The sequence below is a fragment of the Pseudophryne corroboree genome, chromosome 5, assembly GCF_028390025.1.
Source record: "Pseudophryne corroboree isolate aPseCor3 chromosome 5, aPseCor3.hap2, whole genome shotgun sequence".
Classification (NCBI taxonomy): Eukaryota; Metazoa; Chordata; class Amphibia; order Anura; family Myobatrachidae; genus Pseudophryne; species Pseudophryne corroboree.
Genome location: NC_086448.1, coordinates 710299912 through 710322543, shown reverse-complemented (window position 1 = coordinate 710322543; position 22632 = coordinate 710299912). Strand labels below are relative to the sequence as shown.

General features: G+C 46.8%; 1 protein-coding gene across 2 annotated transcripts in view; it reads left to right on the top strand.

The window, feature by feature from the left end:
* The window catches only part of ZC2HC1A (zinc finger C2HC-type containing 1A), a 196109-nt gene extending 174900 nt beyond the window's left edge, over positions 1–21209 (top strand). For both annotated transcript variants that reach the window (XM_063923943.1, XM_063923942.1), the window contains exon 9: positions 20775–21209. In XM_063923943.1, coding sequence (XP_063780013.1) covers positions 20775–20958 — 184 coding nt within the window. In that variant the 3' untranslated portion in view covers positions 20959–21209. The remainder of the gene's footprint in view (positions 1–20774) is intronic.
* The last annotated feature ends 1423 nt before the right edge of the window (positions 21210–22632 follow it).

Genomic DNA, 22632 nt, shown 5'->3' with positions numbered 1-22632 from the left:
CGCCCCTGGCACCCTGCCCTACACACAACCTAGCGGCAAAACTACTTATCATCTGGGCATAAAAGTCTACACCTAGCAAGGGTTCAGCTGCTATTTCATGGAGCAGTCAATTGCTTTCCAAATGTGCTGTGAATTGTGGGTGATTCGGCCTATAACAGAAACAAACCCTCTTCACGTTGTGATCTCTGCTTGTTGGCATGTGTTTCCTTGCAAGCTGATTATGGAAGGATTACTGCCTGAAGAGAAAACTTTATACTGGAATTCTTGACAACAGAGAGGCGCAGATGTATTAACCTGGAGACGGCATGAGGAAGTGATAAACCAGTGATATGTGCAAGGTGGTAAATGCACCAATCAGCTCCTAACTGTTAATTTACATATTGGAGCTGATTGGCTGGTGCGTCTATCACCTTGCACATATCACTGGTTTATCACTTCCTTATGCCTTCTCCAGGCTAATGCATCTGCCCCAATGTTTTTTTTTACCCAATGGCTCATCTGTTTTTATCCTCCGTGAGACGGGTATGGTTCATTAGGTCGACCACACTTAGGTCAACAGTCATTAGGTCAACCACTATTGGTCGACATGAAAAAAGGTCGACATGAGTTTTTTTTTTTTTCTTTTTTGGTGTCGTTTCCTTCGTAAAAGTGACGGGGAAACCCAATCAGGGCACCGTGTCCCCTCGTGTGGCTCGCTTCGCTCAAGGTGCTTTGCTCTGCTACCGCTGCACTCTGCACAGGTTACCATTCCCAATCGTAGTCCACGTGGATCGTCAAGTATGAAAAAAAAAAGTGTGAAAAACTCAAGTCGACCTAGTGACCATGTCGACCAATAGTGGTCAACCTAATGACTGTCGACCTAAGTGTGGTTGACCTAATTACCGTATCTCTGTGAGACTGTTACGCCTTCTCAGGAAGGTGTTGTTATGGTGGTGGTAAGAGTAAAATTGAGTTTGGTTTATGAATTGCAGACAGATCACTTTCCCCATGCTTGTGTATGGGGAAGCGAAATTTGCTGAAAATAGTGAAACCACAGAAATCTGATATCTCTCTTCGGTAACCCAGTACATGAAAAGCCCTTTTTTCACAGCTCATGAATGAAAAAGAGCTTTTCACTGTTTTATGAATAAACTCAAATATTTCCATTGTTCCTTGTGATATACTGTAGGGCTTGATTCCGATTTGGAAGCAAGGCAGATAAAAGCAAGTAACTTTGTGTCTGTAACAAACCAAGTTGCCCTGCAAGGGGAGCAAATATTTTTAGATTTTTCTGCGCCTGATAAATACTGGCTGCTTTTGCATGTAGCCCACATATGCTCGACAGTTTTGGGGGTTTTTTACACTCCAATTTCCATTTTGCACACACCCCACCCAAATCTATATCTCTCTGCACATGTTACATCTGCTCCACCTGCACTACAGCATGGTTTTGCCCAGTTGCTTACTTTTTTGGTTTGCTTCCACATCTGAATAACTACCATAGACACTTAATACCTACAACACATCTCTCCCCTTCCCACAAGACGAATGGCCCAATTCATGTTTCTTTTTCATCCACTAGGGGTCACTGGAGTACTCTTGGGATATGGACGGCTTAGCAGAAACAAAGGCACTGAATATTTAAATTTAGAACTCTCCACCCCTCCATATCCCCGAGTACCTCAGTGTAGTATCTCAGTGTTTTTTCTGTGCTCACAGCACTAACAAGGCTTGTGTGGAGTTCCCACACTTGGTGGAAGATTTTATTAATTTTTCATTTTTACTTTTACATTTTACCTTTTTTTCACTTAGCACATCCCTTCCCAGTTTCTGGAAAAACATGGGTCCGGGATAGTGCCGCTGCACGGACAGCGCATGGCGTGTCGGTCCTCACAAAGAGCACTCTCACAGCCACAGGCAGCCCACTGTCTCCTGCAACAGCTGGACGGGGCTTACAGATAGAAGCCCCGTCGCAGCCATGACCTGAAGGGCTGGACGGAGCTTACAAATAGAAGCCCCGTCGCAGCCATGACCGGAAGAGCTCGGAGCTTAGAAGCCCGTCGCAGGCCTCCCTACAACAAGGTATGCTGGGGAAACGGGGCGGTCAGCGCAGGCTGCCGCCCCGCTGTGTGGGGTCACTGTTGTAATGCCGCCGCTCCCGCCGCTCATACAGCCGCCCGCCCCAGCCGCTCCGTCCGGCCGCCCCAGCCGCTCCGTCCGGCCGCCCCCAGACGCTCCGTCATGGTGCCAGCGCTGAGAGGGGGAGAACCGCCGCAGCTCGGCTAGCGACGCCGGAAGCCGCTACGCGCCGCTCCGGCCAGCCGACCTCCGCTGCTCGGCAAGAAGTGTCCCTCGCCTCCCTGCAACTTCCCGGCGCTCCCCGCTGAGACACAGCGCTACATGGAGTACAGGGGGAAGGGGGGGGGGGGGGTCTGGCTGATTACAGCGGCAAGGGAATGTAAAGGGCTGCCATATCTATATAAACAGCAGGCAGAGTTAATGTGTGATAGGCTAGTGAGCCTATATTAATACTGGATCCATGTATTGTAGACTGCCTGTGATTTTCACTGTGTAATAGACTATTGGGCCTATATTAACACTACAGCATGTATTGTGGTCTGCCTGTGATTATCACTGTATAATAGGATATTGAGCCTATATTAACACTACAGCATGTATTGTAACCTGCTTGTGATTTTCACTGTATAATAGGCTATTCAGCCTATATTAACACTGTAGCAATTGTAACTGTGATTATCAGTGTAAGCATGGCATGGGGGCCATTTTAACCATGCTTCCTGTTTCTTCCAGTTTGTAATTCCAGAATATTCCTGCTTTACATCACTACTCCACCGAAGGCGCAGGGGTGTTAGTGGGAAGTTTGGTTCAGGTTTCACATAGGCTGGCCATGTGAACTGCATTTCGGCCATAAATAGATAGATATATATTACACACCTTAAGTAATAATTTTACTGAGTCGTGCAAGTGTCTGTCCTCTGCCTATTGTGTTGTCTGTCGGCATAAGGAGTAAGGCTCCAGCACAGACTAAAAATACTTTTAAACAAAAGTCTGGACATAAATCTACAACATGTTCAGTATGGTTTGTAGGTTTCCACTCCGGAAGCCGGTTCATTCCCAGATCCTATGTTAAGCATTGGCAATTCAAATTTACTCCGCTCGACAGGAGCGGTAAGATCGGAGTCTCGGAAGTTACTCCGCCAGCGTTAACGGAGGAGTCTCAGTCCAATTTCACTTTGGATACCAGGGTGTTAATTTAACCGGTCTTATAATTTAAAAATTTTTTCTATGTTGCAGTCCTGACAATTCTATGTCAAACCTCACAGCGCTAAATACGAGTGAGGAGGGCACATTAGACAGTCAGATAGTGCCGGTTTTGACAACCATACATTGCTAAGGACCAGTGAGTCAGTCTCTGAAATTCACAGAGAATAAGGAGGCTCTAACATCTCAATTTACAGAGAATAAGGAGCCTCTAACATCTAATCCGTTGTATTTACTAAACGACAGATCTTCAATGGTTTTCTTATTTAGGATATCTTACTAAGATTTAAGGCTATTTACCCGTTTCCACACAGTGACATCTAAATTGGAGAATCCGCCATTGGTGAATTCGTCTGTGTCAAACCTTATAAAGACCCAAGATACATTTGGGTCACTAGGGCGCTCTGTGTATGGAAACAATGACGATCACGTTATACTTATCGTTAATGAGAAGCTGCTGAGTATCTCGGTACAGCATCTGCTGCCGCCTGTTACCTTGCTTCTCGTTTTTCATCGTCGCTAGTTTCAGCACGACAAGGCCAGAAGTTGTTTGGTCCTAAATTTGACAAAATGGCCTCCTCCGGTATCAAGCCGGAAATACTCTGGTCCGGCGTTTAAAGCCTTTAGACTTCAGTCTTTTCAAGGCTGTGGTACAAAAACAGTCACGCCTTGTAACGCCAGGGCGCTAAAGTCACAACAAGCCAGTGGCTTGACGGGCTCTCAGCCCATCTCGAATTTCCAATTGTGGGAGTGCGCCTTTACACGTTACATTTGCCGGGTTTCCAGCCATCCACTCATGGATGTATCCGCTATTTAGGGTTAAAAGACAGGACTGCCTCTGTCGGACGAAATAAGGCGTTTTGGCAGGTTGCCATTCAGTCTCTGCTGGTTTCAGCAGTTTTTATTTCCAGGCCTGGTACACCAACAAAGTCAGGGTTCTTATTCCCGTCTGTTTGTGGTACCGAAGCCGGAGGGCTCCGTCGCAGTCTCAATCAGCAAGTCACTTACTACAGATTGAAGATGGATTTTCTGCGGTTAGTATTTGCATATTTGGAGCCACAAGATTGCATGATTGTGCTTGATCTCCAGGATGCGTACTTACACATTCCGGTTTGGTCACCTCATCACAGGTTCTTGCGTTTTGCAATACGCCACAACCATTAACCGTTTCAGGTTCTACCGTTTGGCCTCTTGTCAGCGCCTCGGGTATTCACCAAAGTGATGTTTGTGATGATAGCTCATCTCAGATCCCTGGCAGTGACAATCGTTCCATACTTAGACGATCTGCTCATAAGAGCTCCGTCTCAACAGATGCTCCTCCGACTTGCGCTGCTAACGTACACCACGGTTGCAGTGTCAAGTTCAAAAACAATCGCATCTAATTCAGTCTCAACGACTTCAATTCCTAGGTATGATTCCAGATACGGTAAATCAAAGAATTTACCTACTACACCAGAAAGAACAGATTATACGCCATCTGGTACAATTAGTGCTCAAGCCACGCACACTATCGGTACATTGGTGTATTCGCCTATTAGGAACAATGATGGGCTTTCGAAGCGCTTCAGTTCGGAGGTTTTCACTCGCGTATCCCACAGGGGGGCGAGGGTGTCTCTACTCTGGGCGAGAGTCTCAGAGGTTGGGGAGTTGTAGTTTAAAATGGTTAGCGACAGGGTTTCTAAACGGATCACGACAGATTGCTGTCTATAAAGGTCCTGGAACTCCGTGCAATTTACTATGCACTACATGCTTCGCTCTCAGACTGTCCAAGGCCAGTCACACAACGCGACGGCAGTCACATACACAACAACCAGGGAGGAACGAGAAGCCGCATGGCAATGCGGGAAGTAGCTCGAATCCTCAATTGCCCAGAATACCACAAGGTGATATTGTAGACTGGGTTCATTCCGGGTGTGGACATCTGTTAGACAGATGATCTCAGCCGTCGGGATTTTCATCCAGGAGACTGGGCATTAAATCCAGAGGTGTTTCACAGGTTGGTCCACAGGTGGGGTTACCCTCGGGTGGACATGATGGCATTTCGCCACAATTACAAACGCCCAGTATGTGTCCAGAACGACAGTTCCCAAGGGCAGTGGCGGTGGATGCTCTCACAATCGCGTGGCCGTACAGCCTCGTGTATCTGTTTCCACCGTTTTCCGCTGTTCTCTCCGTTGCTAAAACGGATCATAAGAGAGTCCGTCACAGTCATACTAGTGATATCTCATGGGTCTCGGAGAGTTTGGTTCTCGAATCTCCGAGGACTACTCGCAGACGATCCTTGGCCGCTCATACGTCCAACCCGTTACAACAGGGGCCATTCTTTTACCCCTATTTAGCGCGGCTGCGGTTGACGAGGTGGTTGTTGAGACCGCCCTCTTCAGAAGAAAGAGGGCATTACAGTATCGGTTATACCAACCATGTTACGAGCTATGAAGCCGGTTACGGCAGCTCATTATTACAGAATTTGGCGTGCCTATATAGGTTGGTGTGAAGCTCTGAAGTTTCCGACATCATTTTTCAAGTTACCCGTATTCTGTTATTTTTACAGATGGGGTTGGATGGAGGACTGCGTTTATCTACACTGAAGGTGCAGGTATCTGTGTTGTCAATTTATTTTCAAAGACAATTGGCTCTATTGCCGTCGGTACACATTTTTCTGCAGGGTGTCCTCAGAGTACAGCCTCCATTTATCCCACCTACAGCGCCATGGGACTTGAATTTGGGTTCAGATTTCTTACAGTCTTCATATTTTGACCCCTTACAGCAAGTGGATATTAAGTTTCTGACTTGGAAAACGTTTTTTCTTCTAGCCTTAGCTTCGGCAAGGCGTTTTTCAAATTTGGGTGCCTTGTCTTGCAAGCCACCGTATTTGGTGTTTCCTGATGACAGAGCGTAACTTCGGACGATTTCCGATTTCTTACCAAAGCTAGTGTCATCTTTTCACATCAATCAACCAATAGTGGTTCCTATGTTGACAGTACATTTTAGAATTCTGAATGTGGTACGCGCATTACGCGTTTATATGTCCCGAATGTCTACAGTTCGTAATACGGATACGTTGTTTGTTCTCTATGATGCTGCCAAGTGGGTTTGGCCAGCTTCTCCGCAGACCTTATCCAGATGGATAAAACTGACTATACATCAGGCTTACCTTAATGCTAAGTTACAGTCACCTACATCAGTAATAGCTCATCCCACAGGTTCTGTGGGAACGTCATGGCCAGCTGGTCGTGGAGCTTCTACGACACAGCTTGACCGTGCGGCTACATGGTCTTCAGTGCACACGTTTGTGCGCTTTTACAAGTTTGATACGTTTGCGGCATCAGCATCTAGCTTGGCCGCCTAGTGTTACAGGTGTCAAACAGCTCTCCCGCCCACGGGAGAAGCTTTGGTACGTCCCAAGAGTACTCCAGTGACCCCTAGTGGATGAAAAAGAAAATAGGATTTTGGTACTTACCAGGTAAATCCTTTTCTTTGAATCCATAGGGGGCACTGGACGCCCACCCAGAGCAGTTTTACCTGGGTTGTATTAAGCTCAGGGGATCTTATGGTAACACATTTTCACCGACTGGTTCAATTATAAGGTTCTATCGGTTATGGTGTCAACTGTTTCGTTGTCAGTAACGTTATGTGTCAACTTTGTTGTTGTCCGTTATGTTATAGGAATTCTCCATTGTCAACCTCCCTATAGTTCCTGTTCGGCTCAGTAAAAAACACTGAGATACTACACTGAGGTACTCGGGGATATGGAGGGGTGGAGAGTTCTAAATTTAAATATTCAGTGCCTTTGTTTCTGCTAAGCCGTCCATATCCCAAGAGTACTCCAGTGCCCCCTATGGATTCAAAGAAAAGGATTTACCTAGTAAGTACCAAAATCCTATTTTGCTTAGTGCAAGTGTTCACGCAACTCAGCAATTATCGTCAGACTGCGCATGCTCTGCGATCGCACTGCGCACGGAGATCTTTACAGCAGAGTGATTGACAAGACAGTACCATTTGGGAGAGGTAAACGGTGAGTGGCGGCAAAAACGCAGTCATGTCATGGCCGTTTCTGGGAGTAGAGAAACATGGCGCCAGCATTGCTACTGCTGCGTCTCTAGATTTACTCAAGGAGTCTTTCTCGTTGTACGTTATGTGTATGCAGTTGCTGAGGACCTTGTGCTAGCTCCAGTGGGCGTCCATCTTCTTTTCTGGATGGCAGCTTCATTTGCAATGATTAGCAGTTCCATTGCCTAAAAACTCCCAGCTGCGTAGGCATTTGTGTACAAGCATGAACCAAGCCCAGAGTTCAAATCCAGAAGATCAGGTCAATAGGAAAACTGAAACCAGCACCCTGTGATCCAAGGACAAAGTGAGGGGGCATGTCATTCCTGTTCTCATCTCTGCCTGTGATGTGGGTACAAAATAAATCTATGGATGCACTGAGTCATTGGGCCTGATTCCGAGGTGGACGCAGAAGCTCTGTAGCTGCATCTGTTGGTGGTCGCCCATCTGCAACTTTAAGCAAACATCGCTACAAACTCCTTCCCTTTCATCTGTGCGACTGTATGTGCAAGGACTGAGACGCATTCAGCATCTGTGCACGCAGTAATAGTGATTGATGGTGCGTCTCAGGACGCACCAAATCTTGCAACAGCCCTGTAGCATGTGCAGTTTCTCCACCAGTGTACGGCCTCCTGTGTGTATGGTCGGCAATCACTTTCATTAACACTCTCATAACACACCTATAAGCTGGACTGTGCGATAAGCCACCTCCCAGTAACCGGCCAGCAGCTCCCACTAGTTTCAATACACTTTTCCCTGCGTACTACTGAAAACAACTGCGAATCACTCCACTTTGTCCGACATTGGCAGTGCGTCATTGGCTACGTGGCCAAGTACAACAAAGATCATGTAATTGATAAATGCTTTGGGTTTTTTGATGTATTAATGTATATTTCAGTAGCCCTACTAGTTTTAGTTTGTGACCCTATAATTGGAATGGACAATGGAGCATATTTTTGTTATATGTTGCATATGGGGCCTGATTTATCAAAACAGCTGTTTTGCTTTTTTCTGTTTAATATCTTGGCCCCCGTTGATCAAGCTGTGGAGAGTGATAAATAGCACAGTGATAGAGTACCAACCAATCAACTCCTAACTTCCATGTCACAGGCTGTGTTTAAAAAATGACAGTTAGGAGCTGATTGGCTGGTATATCACCGTGCTATTTAGCACTCTCCAAGGCTTGATAAATCTGGGCCCTTGTGTTTTATCTCCTCAATGTGACCTGCTAATCATGAAATGCTTTCACCGTTCAAGACTTTAATGTTTAGAAATGTATAGAAACCTAAATAGATTTGTTTCCAGTAAGATTTTGTTTGCCTGGTTTCTGTCAAAATGGCCCTGCCACAGAATACATACACATTCCCACAGCCCTGTTTCTGCCACATCATGTACAGAAGGAATTCAGCATACACTAGCTTGCAAAAGTCTTTGGCCATAATAATTTTTCACATGATATTGTAACTAAACATTAAACTTACTTAGACTTTTATAATATAACATAAATTTCAGATTAAATTTGGCTTTCATCAGTGTATCCTCCTTTGGAGCGTATCACTGCTTCATATAATTTGGGCATTCGTGGCACCAATTTTTCTAAAGTTTTCTTAAGTGATGCCTTCCCAGGCCTTGTTCAGACACTCCCATTAGTTTTTAGTATTTGCTGGAGCCATTACACAAACTTTTCTGTCGAATTCATCGCATAATTTCTCAATGGGATTGAGATCAGGCGATGAGGAGGCCATCTCATAATTTGTAGAACTTTCTGCTTTTCTTTAGTTTTCAAATAATTGATACACAGTTTAGATGTGTGCTCAGGGTCGTTATCTTGATCTTCCATCAAGATCTTGGATTTCTCAGATATCTGACAGGGTTGCAAGTAATGAATCTGCAACCCAGGTATTACAGAGCTCTATGGCAATATGGCCGGTTTCTGGTACCTCAGGACGCCCCGCTATATAGCCCCACAAACGTGCACTTGTGCATGTCACACAAGACGACACGGATACCGATTCTCACACCACAGACGGTGATGGGGATGTGTTGCGGGGGTCCGCATCTCTTGCAAAGGAGGTGCAATTGATAGAGGCTATCAGGGATGTGTTGAATGTTAATGATACCACACCTGAGCAGGTTGAGGAGGCCTTTTTCACTGAAAATAAAAAGGCCTCGCTAACCTTCCCTGCATCAAAGGAATTGAATGCTATATTTGAAAAAGCATGGGAAAACCCTGAGAAAAAATTCCAGGTCCCTAAAAGGGTCCAGATGGCATTTCCTTTCCCTCAGGAGGATGGGAAAACCCGCCGATTGTTGATGCATCTGTGTCCAGCCTATCAAAGAAGGTGGTTTTGCCTGTTTCAGGATCTACCACCTTAAAGGAGCCAGCTGATAGAAAAATTGATAACACGCTTAAATCAATGTACACTGCTTCAGGGGCCATATTACGTCCCACTATTGCTACTGCATGGATTGCTAAGGCAATAGTAAAGTGGTTGGCTGCCTTAATTGAAGATTTGGATACAATGGATAGGGATGACGTTGCGTTATATTTACGCAACATACATGATTCTGCAGGTTTTATGGTAGAATCCATGAAAAACCTGGGTTCCGTGGCTGCGGGAATATCTTCCATGTCTGTTTCAGCTCATCGGGGACTGTGGCTGCACCAGTGGTCAGCCGACGTGGAGTCCTTACCCTATACAGGTCAGGCTGTCTTTGGAGAAGCTCTAGACGCGTGGATATCCACGGCTACAGCGGGTAAGTCTCCGTTTCTTCCCTCAGCAGCACCTGCTCCGAAGAGATCCTTCTCTTCATCTGCAACGCAGTCCTTTCGGCCTAACAAGCCTAGAAAGGCCAGAACATCCAATACCTTATTTAGGTGAGGTCGGGTTAAGTCCAAGAAACCTGCTGCTGCAGGTTCCCAGGAACAAAAGCCTGCTTCAGGTACGCCACAGTCCTCCGCATGACGGTGGACCGCGCAGCCTGAAGGTGGAGGCAGTGGGAGCGAGACTAAGATACTTCAGTCACGTCTGGGTATCGTCCGGCCTGGATCCCTGGGTGATAGATATTGTGTCCCAGGGATACAGGCTGAAATTTCAAAGTCTCCCTCCTCATCGCTTTTTCAAATCAGGCTTACCAACTCTGTTGGCAGACAGCACTGTATTACAAGACGCTGTCCAAAACTGGTGGAGGCAGAGGTCATTGTGCCAGTACCACCTCACATGCAGAACAAAGGTTACTATTCAAACCTTTTCGTGGTACTGAAACCGGATGGTTCGGTCAGGCCCATTCTGAACATAAAATGATTGAACCCCTTTCTAAAGGAGTTCAAGTTCAAGAAGGAGTCTCTCAGGGCGGTGATATCAGGTCTGGAAGAGAGGGAATTCCTAGTATCACTGGATATCAAGGATGCGTACCTCCACATTCCGATCTGGCTGCCGCATTAGGCTTATCTCCGTTTCGCATTGCTGGACTGTCATTTCCAGTTCCAGGCCCTGCCATTCGGCCTCTCCACAGCACCAAGGGTGTTTACCAAGGTGATGGCAGAAAATATGGTTCTCCGCAGCAAGCAGGGTGTGAACATCATTCCATATCTGGACGATCTGCTGATAAAGGCATCGTGCAAGGAGAAGCTGCTGCAGTCCATTGTTCTCACAACACACCTCCTCAAGAGTCTAGGTTGGATTCTGAACCTTCCAAAGTCACATTTGGAACCAACCCAGAGGTTGTCCTTTCTGGGAATGATCCTGGATACGGAAATGCAAAGGGTGTTTATTCCGCAGGAAAAGACGTTGGTGATGCAAGCTATGGTCCGGGATGTCCTGAAGCCAGCCCGGGTGTCGGTTCATCAATGCATTCGCCTATTGGGAAAGATGGTGTCCTCTTACGAGGCTCTCCTGTACGGGAGGTTCCACGTTTGGACCTTCCAACTGGATCTCCTGGACAAGTGGTCGGGATCTCATCTCCACATGCACCAGAGAATTCGTCTGTCGACAAAGGCCAGCATTTCACTCCTCTGGTGGCTCCAATTGCCTCACCTTCTGGAGGGCCGCAGGTTCGGGATTCAGGACTGGGTCCTTCTAACCACAGATGCGAGCCTTCGGGGGCTGGGGTGCAGTCACTCAAGGAGTAACCTTCCAAAGACGGTGGTCAAGCCTGGAAGCCAGCCTGCCCATCAACTTCCTGGAACTAAGAGCAGTCTACAACGGTCTTCTTCAGGCGGCCCCTCTTCTAAGAAATCGGGCCATTCAAGTGCAGTCGGACAACGTAACAACAGTGGCTTACATGAACCAACAAGGCGGAACGAAGAGCAGAGCGGCAATGTCAGAGGTGACAAGAATACTCCAACTCGGATGTTTTCTCCTCTTCCTGCAAGCAGGTGTGGATATGGGCCTGAGGTTAGGATCTGTGAAGGTCCAGATTTCAGCCCTATCCATTTTCTTTCAGAAACAATTGGCTGCCCTCCCTGAGGTTCAGACTTTTTTGAAGGGAGTTCTGCACATCCAGCCTCCCTTTGTACCGCCTACTGCGACTTGGGACCTTAACTTGGTGTTGCAGTTCCTCCAGTCAGATTGGTTTGAGCCTCTACAGGAGGTTGAGGTCAAATTTCTTACATGGAAGGCGGTCACGTTGTTGGCCTTAGCTTCTGCTAGACGCGTGTCCGAATTGGGGGCTTTATACCGTAAAAGCCCTTACTTGATCTTCCACGAAGATAGAGCTGAGCTCCGGACACGTCAGCAGTTTCTTCCGAAAGTTGTGTCGGCTTTTCATATCAACCAGCCTATTGTGGTGCCAGTGGCTACTGACTCCTCAATTACATCAAAGTCCTTGGATGTTGTAAGGGCTCTGAAGATATATGCAAAGAGAACTTCTCATTACAGAGAGTCGGACTCTCTGTTTGTCCTATATGATCCCAAGAAAATTGAGTGTCCTGCTTCTAAGCAGACTATTTCTCGCTGGATTAGGTTCACTATCCAGCATGCATATTCTACGGCAGGACTGCCGTGTCCAAAATCTGTTAAGACCCACTCTACTCGTAAGGTGGGGTCTTCCTGGGCGGCTGCCCGGGGTGTCTAGGCATTGCAACTTTGTCGAGCGGCAACTTGGTCTGGGTCGAACACGTTTGCAAAGTTTTACAAGTTCGATACTTTGGCCTCTGATGATCTGAAGTTCAGTCAATCAGTTCTGCAGGAGCCTCCGCGCTCTCCCTCCCGTTCTGGAGCTTTGGTACATCCCCATGGTACTAATAAGGACCCCAGCATCCTCTAGGACGTAAGAGAAAATAGGATTTTGGTTACCTACCGGTAAATCCTTTTCTCGTAGTCCGTAGAGGATGCTGGTCGCACACCCAGCGCTTCATTTTCCTACAATGTTATTTGGTTCAGTACAACTTCGTTTTAGTTAAGTACTGCATTGTTACTTGGTAAGTAATGTTTCAGCAGTTGCTGAGAGTTTCAAGCAAGTTAGCTTGATGTGCCTTATATGTGTAAGCTGGTATGAATCTCACCACTATCTGTGTTAAAACCTTCTCTCGAAGATGTCCGTCTCCTCGGGCACAGTTTCTAGACTGAGTCTGGTAGGAGGGGCATAGAGGGAGGAGCCAGCCCACACTCTCAAACTCTTAAAGTGCCAATGGCTCCTGGTGGATTCGTCTATACCCCATGGTACTAATGTGGACCCCAGCATCCTCTACGGACTACGAGAAAAGGATTTACCGGTAGGTAACCAAAATCCTATTTATTGATCTTAACACTGTAAAAAAGAAACTAAAATAAAAACAGTAAAGAAAAAAAAATCAATGAATAAAAATATATTTTATATAAAAAATATTATTGAATAAACGTTATCAACATACATACCAGAGTTATTAATGTCTAGCTCAAAATTATGCACTTAAGTATAGCAATAAACTCTTAGGACTGCAATGAAAATGAAATACGCTTGTGTTTACAAATAATATGGTAAATTAAGTACAGTGCATTTGAAGTAAAGTCCTAAAGTCTTGTTTCTAGTCATGATAATGATTTTAGGGAGCAATTCAAGTTGATATTAATTAATGTAGCGCAATATAAGAATACATAAGCTTTGACCAAAGACTTCTGCATGCTAGTGTATGAGGCTTTTTGAAGAAACTACACCTTCAGTAATTAGAAAAATGCAAATCAAGATCTCCAGCCGCCATTCTAACTCACTTACTAACACACACCATACCGTGCACGCCTCCTGTAATGTTTGTGTTTTCATAGCTTTTTTTACAGATCCATCCCCATAAATCCAGCCCCAATACGCCATGCAAGGCAAGGTGTCTGGCATATGAGTGAGCCGTCAGGTCCCGTACAACTCTGCTAACGTTGGTCGTCTTTTTTTTTTTTTGCCAAATATGCGTCTTACTTGCAACGCAATGTGGTTAGAAAGCACAAGGAGACTATGCTGATTCATTTGATATAGGACGCTTGTAGAAATATGTCCTTTTTCAACTTCTGCTGCTTTTTACAGCTTATCATGGCGCGGCATAGCGTAGCACCCGCATGTCTGTAGGCATCACAGGCAAGATGGAAGAGGACACATCTTATATTGTGTGTGACTGAGTCTGTATACGCAGCAGAACAGAACTTGTATTGGAAAAATGTGCAGCTGCTACATTGTAGCACTTAGTATACAGATTCAGATGCTCAGTCGCACACAGATATACACATGCCATATCATACTAGTCAGCACAATATCCTTTTGCATCCTAGTCGCATTGTGTTGCGACTAGGACACATTTGTGCCAAATAAAGATGTCCAATGCTATATAATTCTCATGTGACCTGGTGTGCCAAGAGGGGTTGTTTGGCGTGACTGCAGCAAAGATGTATGAGGACACATCTGTATCTTACCCAGCTTTACCAATGTGGCTATGTTATACACCTTCTTAGCAAGGTGCAGATTGCTCCTTTCGTTTTCTTTTTGCTCCAGCCTCTGAATCAGGTCCTGTATGAGCTGGTTACTGTACTCAGGGTCAACATAAGGTAGTACTGATTTGGTCACTGCGAAGTCTAAAGGCCATTACTCACTTCTTACACTTCTAGATCTATCTGCTGCCTTTGACACTGTTGACCACTCTCTTCTTATACAAACACTACAATCCCTAGGTTTTAAAGACACTACCCTTTCTTGGTTCCTATCCTACCTAACTAATCACTCCTTCAGTGTTCGCTTCTCTGAAGCTACCTCCTCTTCACTACCTCTTTAAGTTGGAGTACTGCAAGGCTCAGTCTTGGGTCCTCTGCTTTTCTCAATCTGTACCTAATTTCTTGGTAAATTAATCATATCTTTTGGATTTCCGTATCATCTGTACACAGATGATACTCAAATCTACCTATCCTCCCCTAATTTGTCTCTATATGTACTGGACCGTGTCACTGAATGCCTTTCTGCCATTTCATCTTCGATGACCTCTTGCCACCTCAAACTTAATATTTAAAAAACATAGTTAATTATATTTCTCCTTTGTCCTAGAGGATGCTGGGGACTCCAAAAGGACCATGGGGTATAGACGGGATCCGCAGGAGACATGGGCACTTTAAGACTTTAAATGGGTGTGAACTGGCTCCTCCCTCTATGCCCCTCCTCCAGACCTCAGTTAGATTCTGTTCCCAGAGAGACTGGACACACACTAGGGGAGCTCTACAGAGTTTCTCTAGAAAAGACTTTGTTAGGTTTATTGTTTTCAGGGAGCACTGCTGGCAACAGGCTCCCTGGTTCGTGGGACTGAGGGGAGAGAAGCAGATCTACTTCTGTGAGTTAAAGGCTCTGCTTCTTAGGCTACTGGACACCATTAGCTCCAGAGGGTCTGATCACTTGGTATAGCCTAGCTGCTCGTTCCCGGAGCCGCGCCGCCGTCCCCCTCACAGAGCCAGAAGAGCGAAGCCGGGTGAGTAACCGAAGCAAAGAAGACTTCAGTGAAGGCGGCAGAAGACATCAGTCTCAGAGGTACCGCGCAGCGTGCCATTGCTCCCGCTCACAAATGGCACTACACGGGTGCAGGGCGCGGGGGGACGCCCTGGGCAGCAATAAAACCTCTTTTAAGGTCTGGCACAGAGGTATACAATGCGCAGGCACTGTATACAGACCCCCGCCAGTATAAAAATAAGCGGGACACAAGCGCGCCATTTAGGGGGCGGGGCTTCGTCCTTCCAGCTCTTATCAGTGCCATCTTTTCTCTTCACAGCAAGCTGAAGAGACGCTGGTCCTGGCCCTTCACTTCTGTCACGAGTAACAGGGTGCAAAAACGGGGGGGGCACAGCATATTTGGTGTTGAATATATATATATATATATATAAAAGCGCTGCAAGGTCTGGGGCATTGTATATTCCTTCAGACAGGGTGAGGCGCTGGGTGTGAGCTGGCAAACTCCCTCTCTGTCTCTCTGAAGGGCCTTACTGTGGGTCTGTTCCCTATAGCCCAGTGTGATAGTGGGTGTCGGTACGCGTGTGTCGACATGTCTAAGGCTGAATGCTCTTCCCAGGAGGAGGCTGGTGTGGGTGCAGAACAGACTGTGGGAGTGACTCTGTCGGCACCGCCGACTGCTGATTGGGTAGATATGTGGAGTGTCTTAAATGCAAGTGTGGCTTCGTTGCATAGAGATTAGACAAATCTGAGTCTCAGAACCAAGCATGGAGACAATCCATGGAAGATGTTTTGTCACAAACTCAGACCCCCTCAGGGTCACCGAAACGTTCGTTTACCCAGCAGACACAGATACCGACACGGATTCGGACTCCAGTGTCAACTATAGTGATGCAAAATTGTGGCAATTACGGACGTGTTACATATCACGGAAGACCCTGCTGTGCCTGAGACAAGGGTCTGTATGTATAAGGGAAAAAAAAAAAACTATGGTAACGTTTCCTCCCCCTCATGAACTGAACACTCTTTTTGAAAAGGCTTGGGATACTCCTGACAAGAAGTTGCTGATTCCCAAGAGAATTTCTATGGCATATCCGTTTCCCTCTGAGGATAGGGTAAAGTGGGAGTTGACGCCCACGGTGGACAAAGCTCTAGCGCGGTTGTCCAAGAAGGTGGCGCTTCCGTCCCCTGACACAACAGCCCTAAAGGATCCTGCGGATCGTAAGCAGGAAACTACCTTGAAATCTATTTGTCACTACAGGTACGCTGCTCAGACCTGCCGTGGCAGCGGCATGGGTTAGTAGTGCTATTAAAAAGTGGGTAGATAACTTGTCATCTGAAATTGACACCCTGGATAGAGAGCTTGCTTTTGACGCTGGGTCATATCAGGGACGCTGCAGTCTATCTAAAGGAGGCTGCGAGAGATATTGGCCACTTGGGATCAAGGGCCAATGCCATGGCAGTCTTGGCTAGGAGAGCGTTGTGGACTCATCAATGGATTGGTGATGCTGACTCTAAGAAGGCTTTGGAGGCTCTGCCCTACAAAGGTGGCGTTTTGTTTGGTGAAGGCCTCGCGGACCTGGTATCTACAGCTACCGCGGGTAAGTCATCTTTTCTACCTTTTGTCCCTCAACAGCAAAAGAAAACGCCTCAGTATCAGATGCAGTCCTTTCGGTCTAATAAATTCAAAAAAGGACGAGGGTCCTCCTTTCTTGCTGCTAGAGGTAAGGGAAGGGGAAAAAGATCGCCGGCTGTGGCAAGCTCCCAGGAGCAGAAGTCCTCCCCGGCTTCTACCAAGTCCACCGCATGATGCTGGGGCTCCGCTGTGGGAGTCCGCACCGGTGGGGGCACGTCTTCAGCTCTTCAGTCGGGTCTGGGCTCACTCAGGCCTGGATCCTTGGGTGCTGGAAATTGTGGCCCAAGGATACAAACTGGAGTTTCAAGACGTGCCCCCCCACCCCCCACCGATTTTTCAAATCGGCCTTGCCAGCTTCTCTTCCGGAAAGAGAAGTAGTGTGCGCTGCAATACTAGAGCTGTGTCAACAGCAAGTCATTGTCACGGTACCCCCGTCACAACGGGGAGAAGGGTTTTATTCAAGCCTGTTCGTGGTCCCGAAGCCGGATGGCTTGGTCAGACCGATTCTGAACTTAAAATCCCTCAATCTATATTTGAAAAGATTCAAATTCAAGATGGAGTCTCTCCGAGCAGTGATCTCCAGTCTGGAAGGGGGGGATTTTATGGTGTCAGTCGACATAAAGGATGCTTACCTACATGTCCCCATATATCCTCCACATCAGGCTTACCTGAGGCTTGCTGTTCAGGATTGTCATTACCAATTTCAGACGTTGCCGTTTGGTCTTTCCACGGCCCCGAGGATTTTCACCAAAGTAATAGCGGAAATTATGGTGCTCCTGCGCAAGCAGGGTGTCACAATTATCCCGTACTTGGACGATCTCCTGATAAAGGCGAGATCAAATGAGCAGTTACTAAAAAACGTTGCGCTCTCCGTGACAGTTCTGCAACAACATGGTTGCTCCTAAATTCGCCAAAGTCACAGTTGATTCCGACAACACGGCTGTCGTTCTTGGGCATGATTTTGGACACGGAACTGCAGAGAATTTTTCTCCCGATGGAAAAAGCTCTGGAAATACAGAACATGGTCAAGGGGATTCTGAAACCGGCAAGAGTGTCGATTCATCAATGCACTCGGGTGCTGGGGAAGATGGTGGCGGCCTACGAGGCCATCCCGTTTGGTAGTTTCCATGCCAAGGTTTTTCAGTGGGACCTGTTGGACAAGTGGTCCGGGTCTCACCTACACATGCACCGGAAGATAAGCCTATCTCCCAGGGCCAGGATTTCTCTCCTGTGGTGGCTCCAAAGTTCTCACCTTCTAGAGGGACGCAGGTTCGGGATCCAAGATTGGATCCTAGTAACCACGGATGCAAGTCTCCGAGGTTGGGGAGCAGTCACACAGGGACAAAATTTCCAGGGAAAATGGTCAAGCCAGGAAGCTTGTCTGCACATAAACATTCTGGAATTAAGGGCCATCTACAACGGCCTTCTACAAGCGGAACATCTTCTTCGCGGCCTGCCTGTCCTGATTCAGTCGGACAACATAACAGCAGTGGCAGACACGATCTCCATCCAGGAGAGTGGGGTCTTCATCAAGAGGTCTTTACAGAAGTGACAAGTCATTGGGGGAATTCCTCAAATAGACATGACGGCGTCTCGCCTCAACAATAAACTTCAGACATATTGTTCCAGATCGAGGGACCCTCAAGCAGTAGCAGCAGTGGACGCCCTAGTGACACCGTGGGTGTATCAGTCGGTCTATGTGTTCCTTCCACTTCCACTCATCCCAAAGGTGATACGGATTATAAGAAGAACAGGGGTTCAGGCGATACTCGTTGTTCCGGATTGGCCACGGAGGACCTGGTATCCGGATCTTCAGGAATTACTCATAGGAGATCCCTGGCCTCTTCCTCTAAGAGAGGATCTGTTACAGCAAGGGCCGTACGTGTTCCAAGACTTACCGCGGTTGCGTTTGATGGCGTGGCGGTTGAACGCAAAATCCTAAGTCTAAGGGGTATTCCCGGTGAGGTCATCCCTACTCTACTGAAAGCTAGAAAGGAGGTAACGGCGAAGCATTACCACCGTATTTGGAGAAAATATGTGTCTTGGTGTGAATCCAAAAAGGCTCCTACGGAAGAGTTTCAGCTGGGTCGGTTTCTCCATTTTATACAAGCAGGTGTGGATGCGGGCCTAAAGTTAGGCTCCATTAAAGTGCAGATTTCGGCCTTATCAATTTTCTTTCAAAGGGAATTGGCCTCGCTTCCAGAAGTACAGACTTTTGTGAAAGGCGTGCTGCACATCCAACCTCCATTTGTGCCCCAGTGGCACCATGGGACCTTAACGTGGTGTTACAGTTCCTTATGTCACATTGGTTTGAACCTTTACAAACGGTTGAGTTGAAATTTCTCACTTGGAAAGTGGTCATGCTATTGGCCTTGGCGTCCGCAAGGCGGGTGTCGGAATTGGCGGCTTTGTCTCACAAAAGCCCCTATTTGATTTTCCACGTGGATAGAGCGGAGTTGAGAACTCGTCAACAATTTCTACCAAAGGTGGTTTCTGCGGTTCACATGAACCAACCTATTGTGGTACCTGTGGCTACTGAAGCCTTGGCTGATTCAAAGTCTCTTGATGTGGTCAGAGCTTTGAAAATTTATGTAGCCAGAACGGCTCGTATTAGGAAAACGGAGGCTTTGTTTGTCCTGTATGCTTCCAACAAGATTGGGGCTCCTGCTTCTAAGCAGACTATTGCAAGCTGGATCTGTAATGCGATTCAGCATGCTCATTCTACGGCTGGATTGCCGTTACCGAAATCAGTGAAGGCCCATTCTACCAGGAAGGTGAGCTCATCTTGGGCGGCTGCCCGGGGAGTCTCGGCGCTGCAACTTTGCCGAGCAGCTACTTGGTCGGGTTCAAACACTTTTGCAAAATTCTACAAGTTTGATACCCTGGCTGATGAGGACCTCATGTTTGCTCAATCGGTGCTGCAGAGTCATCCGCACTCTCCCGCCCGGTCTGGAGCTTTGGTATAAACCCCATGGTCCTTTTGGAGTCCCCAGCATCCTCTAGGACGAAGGAGAAAATAGGATTTTAATACCTACCGGTAAATCCTTTTCTCTTAGTCCGTAGAGGATGCTGGGCACCTGTCCCAGTGCGGACTCTATCTGATGTACTTGTTCATAGTTATTGCTTTTGTTACACAAAGGTTGTGTTTTGGTTAGATCAGCCTGTTGCTGGTTTTTTGGTTCATGCTGTTAACTGGTTTTAGTTAAATGCCATGATGTACGGTGTGTTGTGGTGTGAGCTGGTATGTATCTCACCTTTGGTTAACAAAAATCCTTTTCCTCGAAATGTCCATCTCCCTGGGCACAGTTCCTATAACTGAGGTCTGGAGGAGGGGCATAGAGGGAGGAGCCAGTTCACACCCATTTAAAGTCTTAAAGTGCCCATGTCTCCTGCGGATCCCGTCTATACCCCATGGTCCTTTTGGAGTCCCCAGCATCCTCTACGGACTAAGAGAAAAGGATTTACCAGTAGGTATTAAAATCCTATTTTCCACTGGCAAATAGTAGGTACCAACCTGATATCTCCATCACTGTTGAAAACTCGACAATCAACCCTACCCCACAAGCTTACTGCCTGGTGTCATCTTTGACTCTGATCTGTCCTTTGTTCCCCACATTCAATCTGTCTAAAAATCATGTTACATGCATCTGAAAAAAACATATCCAAAATACGACCATACCTTACACAAGACACTGCAAAAACTCTAATCCATGCTCTCATCATCTCCCGCATTGATTATTGTAAGTCTCCTAACTGGTCTTCCCAAAACGAGACTCTCATCACTACAATCCATTCTGAATGCGTCTGCCGTATTCAATTTGCAGGAGCTGCCATTGGTTTCTAGTAAACCAATTCTCATAAATACTCACTCAACCTGTGCCTTCGCAAATTGGATCACATATATATGGAAAATGTTAATGGGTTTTATTTTGACTTTTAGGCCTGATGGCAAAGTGGGACAGGATACCAAGGACCACATAGACGCTGTGAATGGAAGCCGCATGAAAGCTGCAGACAACGCATCGGGACAGCTGACAAAGTTCTGCCATGAATGCGGCACCAAGTACCCGGTTCAGGTGGCAAAGTTCTGCTGCGAGTGTGGCGTTAGAAGAATGGTTTTCTGAGCAAGCTGTCTTTCATCCTGCAGGAAGCCAAATACATCATCGTACACGTTTGCACAATATCATCTGATGAGGGGTCTAGCTTCCGTTAGATGCATATGTGGTATCTAAATATCTGGAACTGTACAATGCCAATGGGAAAGAAGTCTAAGGGGTAGACACTGCCTGTGTGGTCATTCTTTTAGCTTAAGAACGAAATAAGAACACTGCTTTCCATCCTAGAATATAATTATTAAAGCTGATTATTCAAGTTATTACAGTACTTGCATTTCACTATTTCACCTTATAAAAGATAGTAATGGTTTTGTATCCCCTACTAGTGATGCTGCAACATATTCTGCATTACAGAACGCTAGGACGGCAGTTGTAGACCCGCTTCCTATGGCTTGTAGGCCAAGGGACATTTGCAATTGATACAATATTATCGGTATATGCTGTACACATACATTATTGCTACAGGCGGCTTTAGATGGCAATAAAAATAATTGCATGTTTATTAACACTAGGATTATGTACAGAATGTTCAATGAATGGGGCTATGATCTTATGGGACATTGGGGGAGATTTGTCAAAGCTTGGAGAGAGCTAAAGTACTAACCAATCAGCTGCTGACTGTCATTTTTCAGGCATGTGTTTGAAAAATGACTGAAGTTGGTTCCTTAGTACCTTATCTCTCTCCAAGCTTTGTTACATCTCCCCATTAACCGTGTGGCAGATGAGATTGAATAAATAATGGTATAATACACCCTCCCATGTAAATTATCAGGATTTGTTCAGTTGTCCAAAGTTATTTCTCATATAGGGGTGTATTCAATAACTGTCGGAAAGCTGCCGTCTTGTCTGAAAGACGACCGCTTCCGGCAGAAATAGGTCGAAGGGGTTCCGACCTATTCAATAGGGGCTGATTTTTTCCGATAAGTCAGGACTAGCCGCCGATCCTCTTGCTTCTGTCGGAAATGGGGCCAAATCCGACAGGTTTTGGCCCCCTTTCCGACAAACTCAATCCGGCTTGAAAACAAGTCGGATTGAGGTGAGGAGACAAACGGTGCTGCGGGCAGCGGGGGGAGCAGAGATCGGCGGGAGGGAGCTGGCTGCAGGGGTACATGTCTGCGGCGGGGGGGAGGCGCTGCAGGGGGAGAGGTGCCTGGCCATCCCCCGGCCAGGCACCTCTCTCCCTGCAGTGCCTCCCCCCACCGCTGCAGACATGACCGCCCCGCAGCCAGCTCCTCCCGCCAGCCGCTGACCTCTGCTCCGCCCTGCAGCGCCTCCCCAGACATGTTCCCCCGCAGCCAGCTTCGGCCACCGATCTCTGCTCCTCCCGCCGCCAAGCTTACCCCCGCCGCCGTCCCGCTCACGGCAGCCGCCATCTGCATCCCTGGCCGCTGCTGTCAGCAGCAGGACAGGATCCTGTGTAAGGCGGCCGTCCATTGAATAGGGGTTGTCGGATCCATTCCGACAACTGCGTGTCAGAATGGATCCGACTCTTATTGAATATACCCCAAAATGTGTGTTTAATGAATATTTTTAAGTTATGACATCTTTGAGAACTATTTATATATGGGAAATTGTATGTCCCTCTTTAAATGAGAAAGATAATATAAGTCACAGAGACTACAGGTTTACGAAAATCATAGGGAACTTCTAATATACAGGTTGAGTATCCTATATCCAAATATT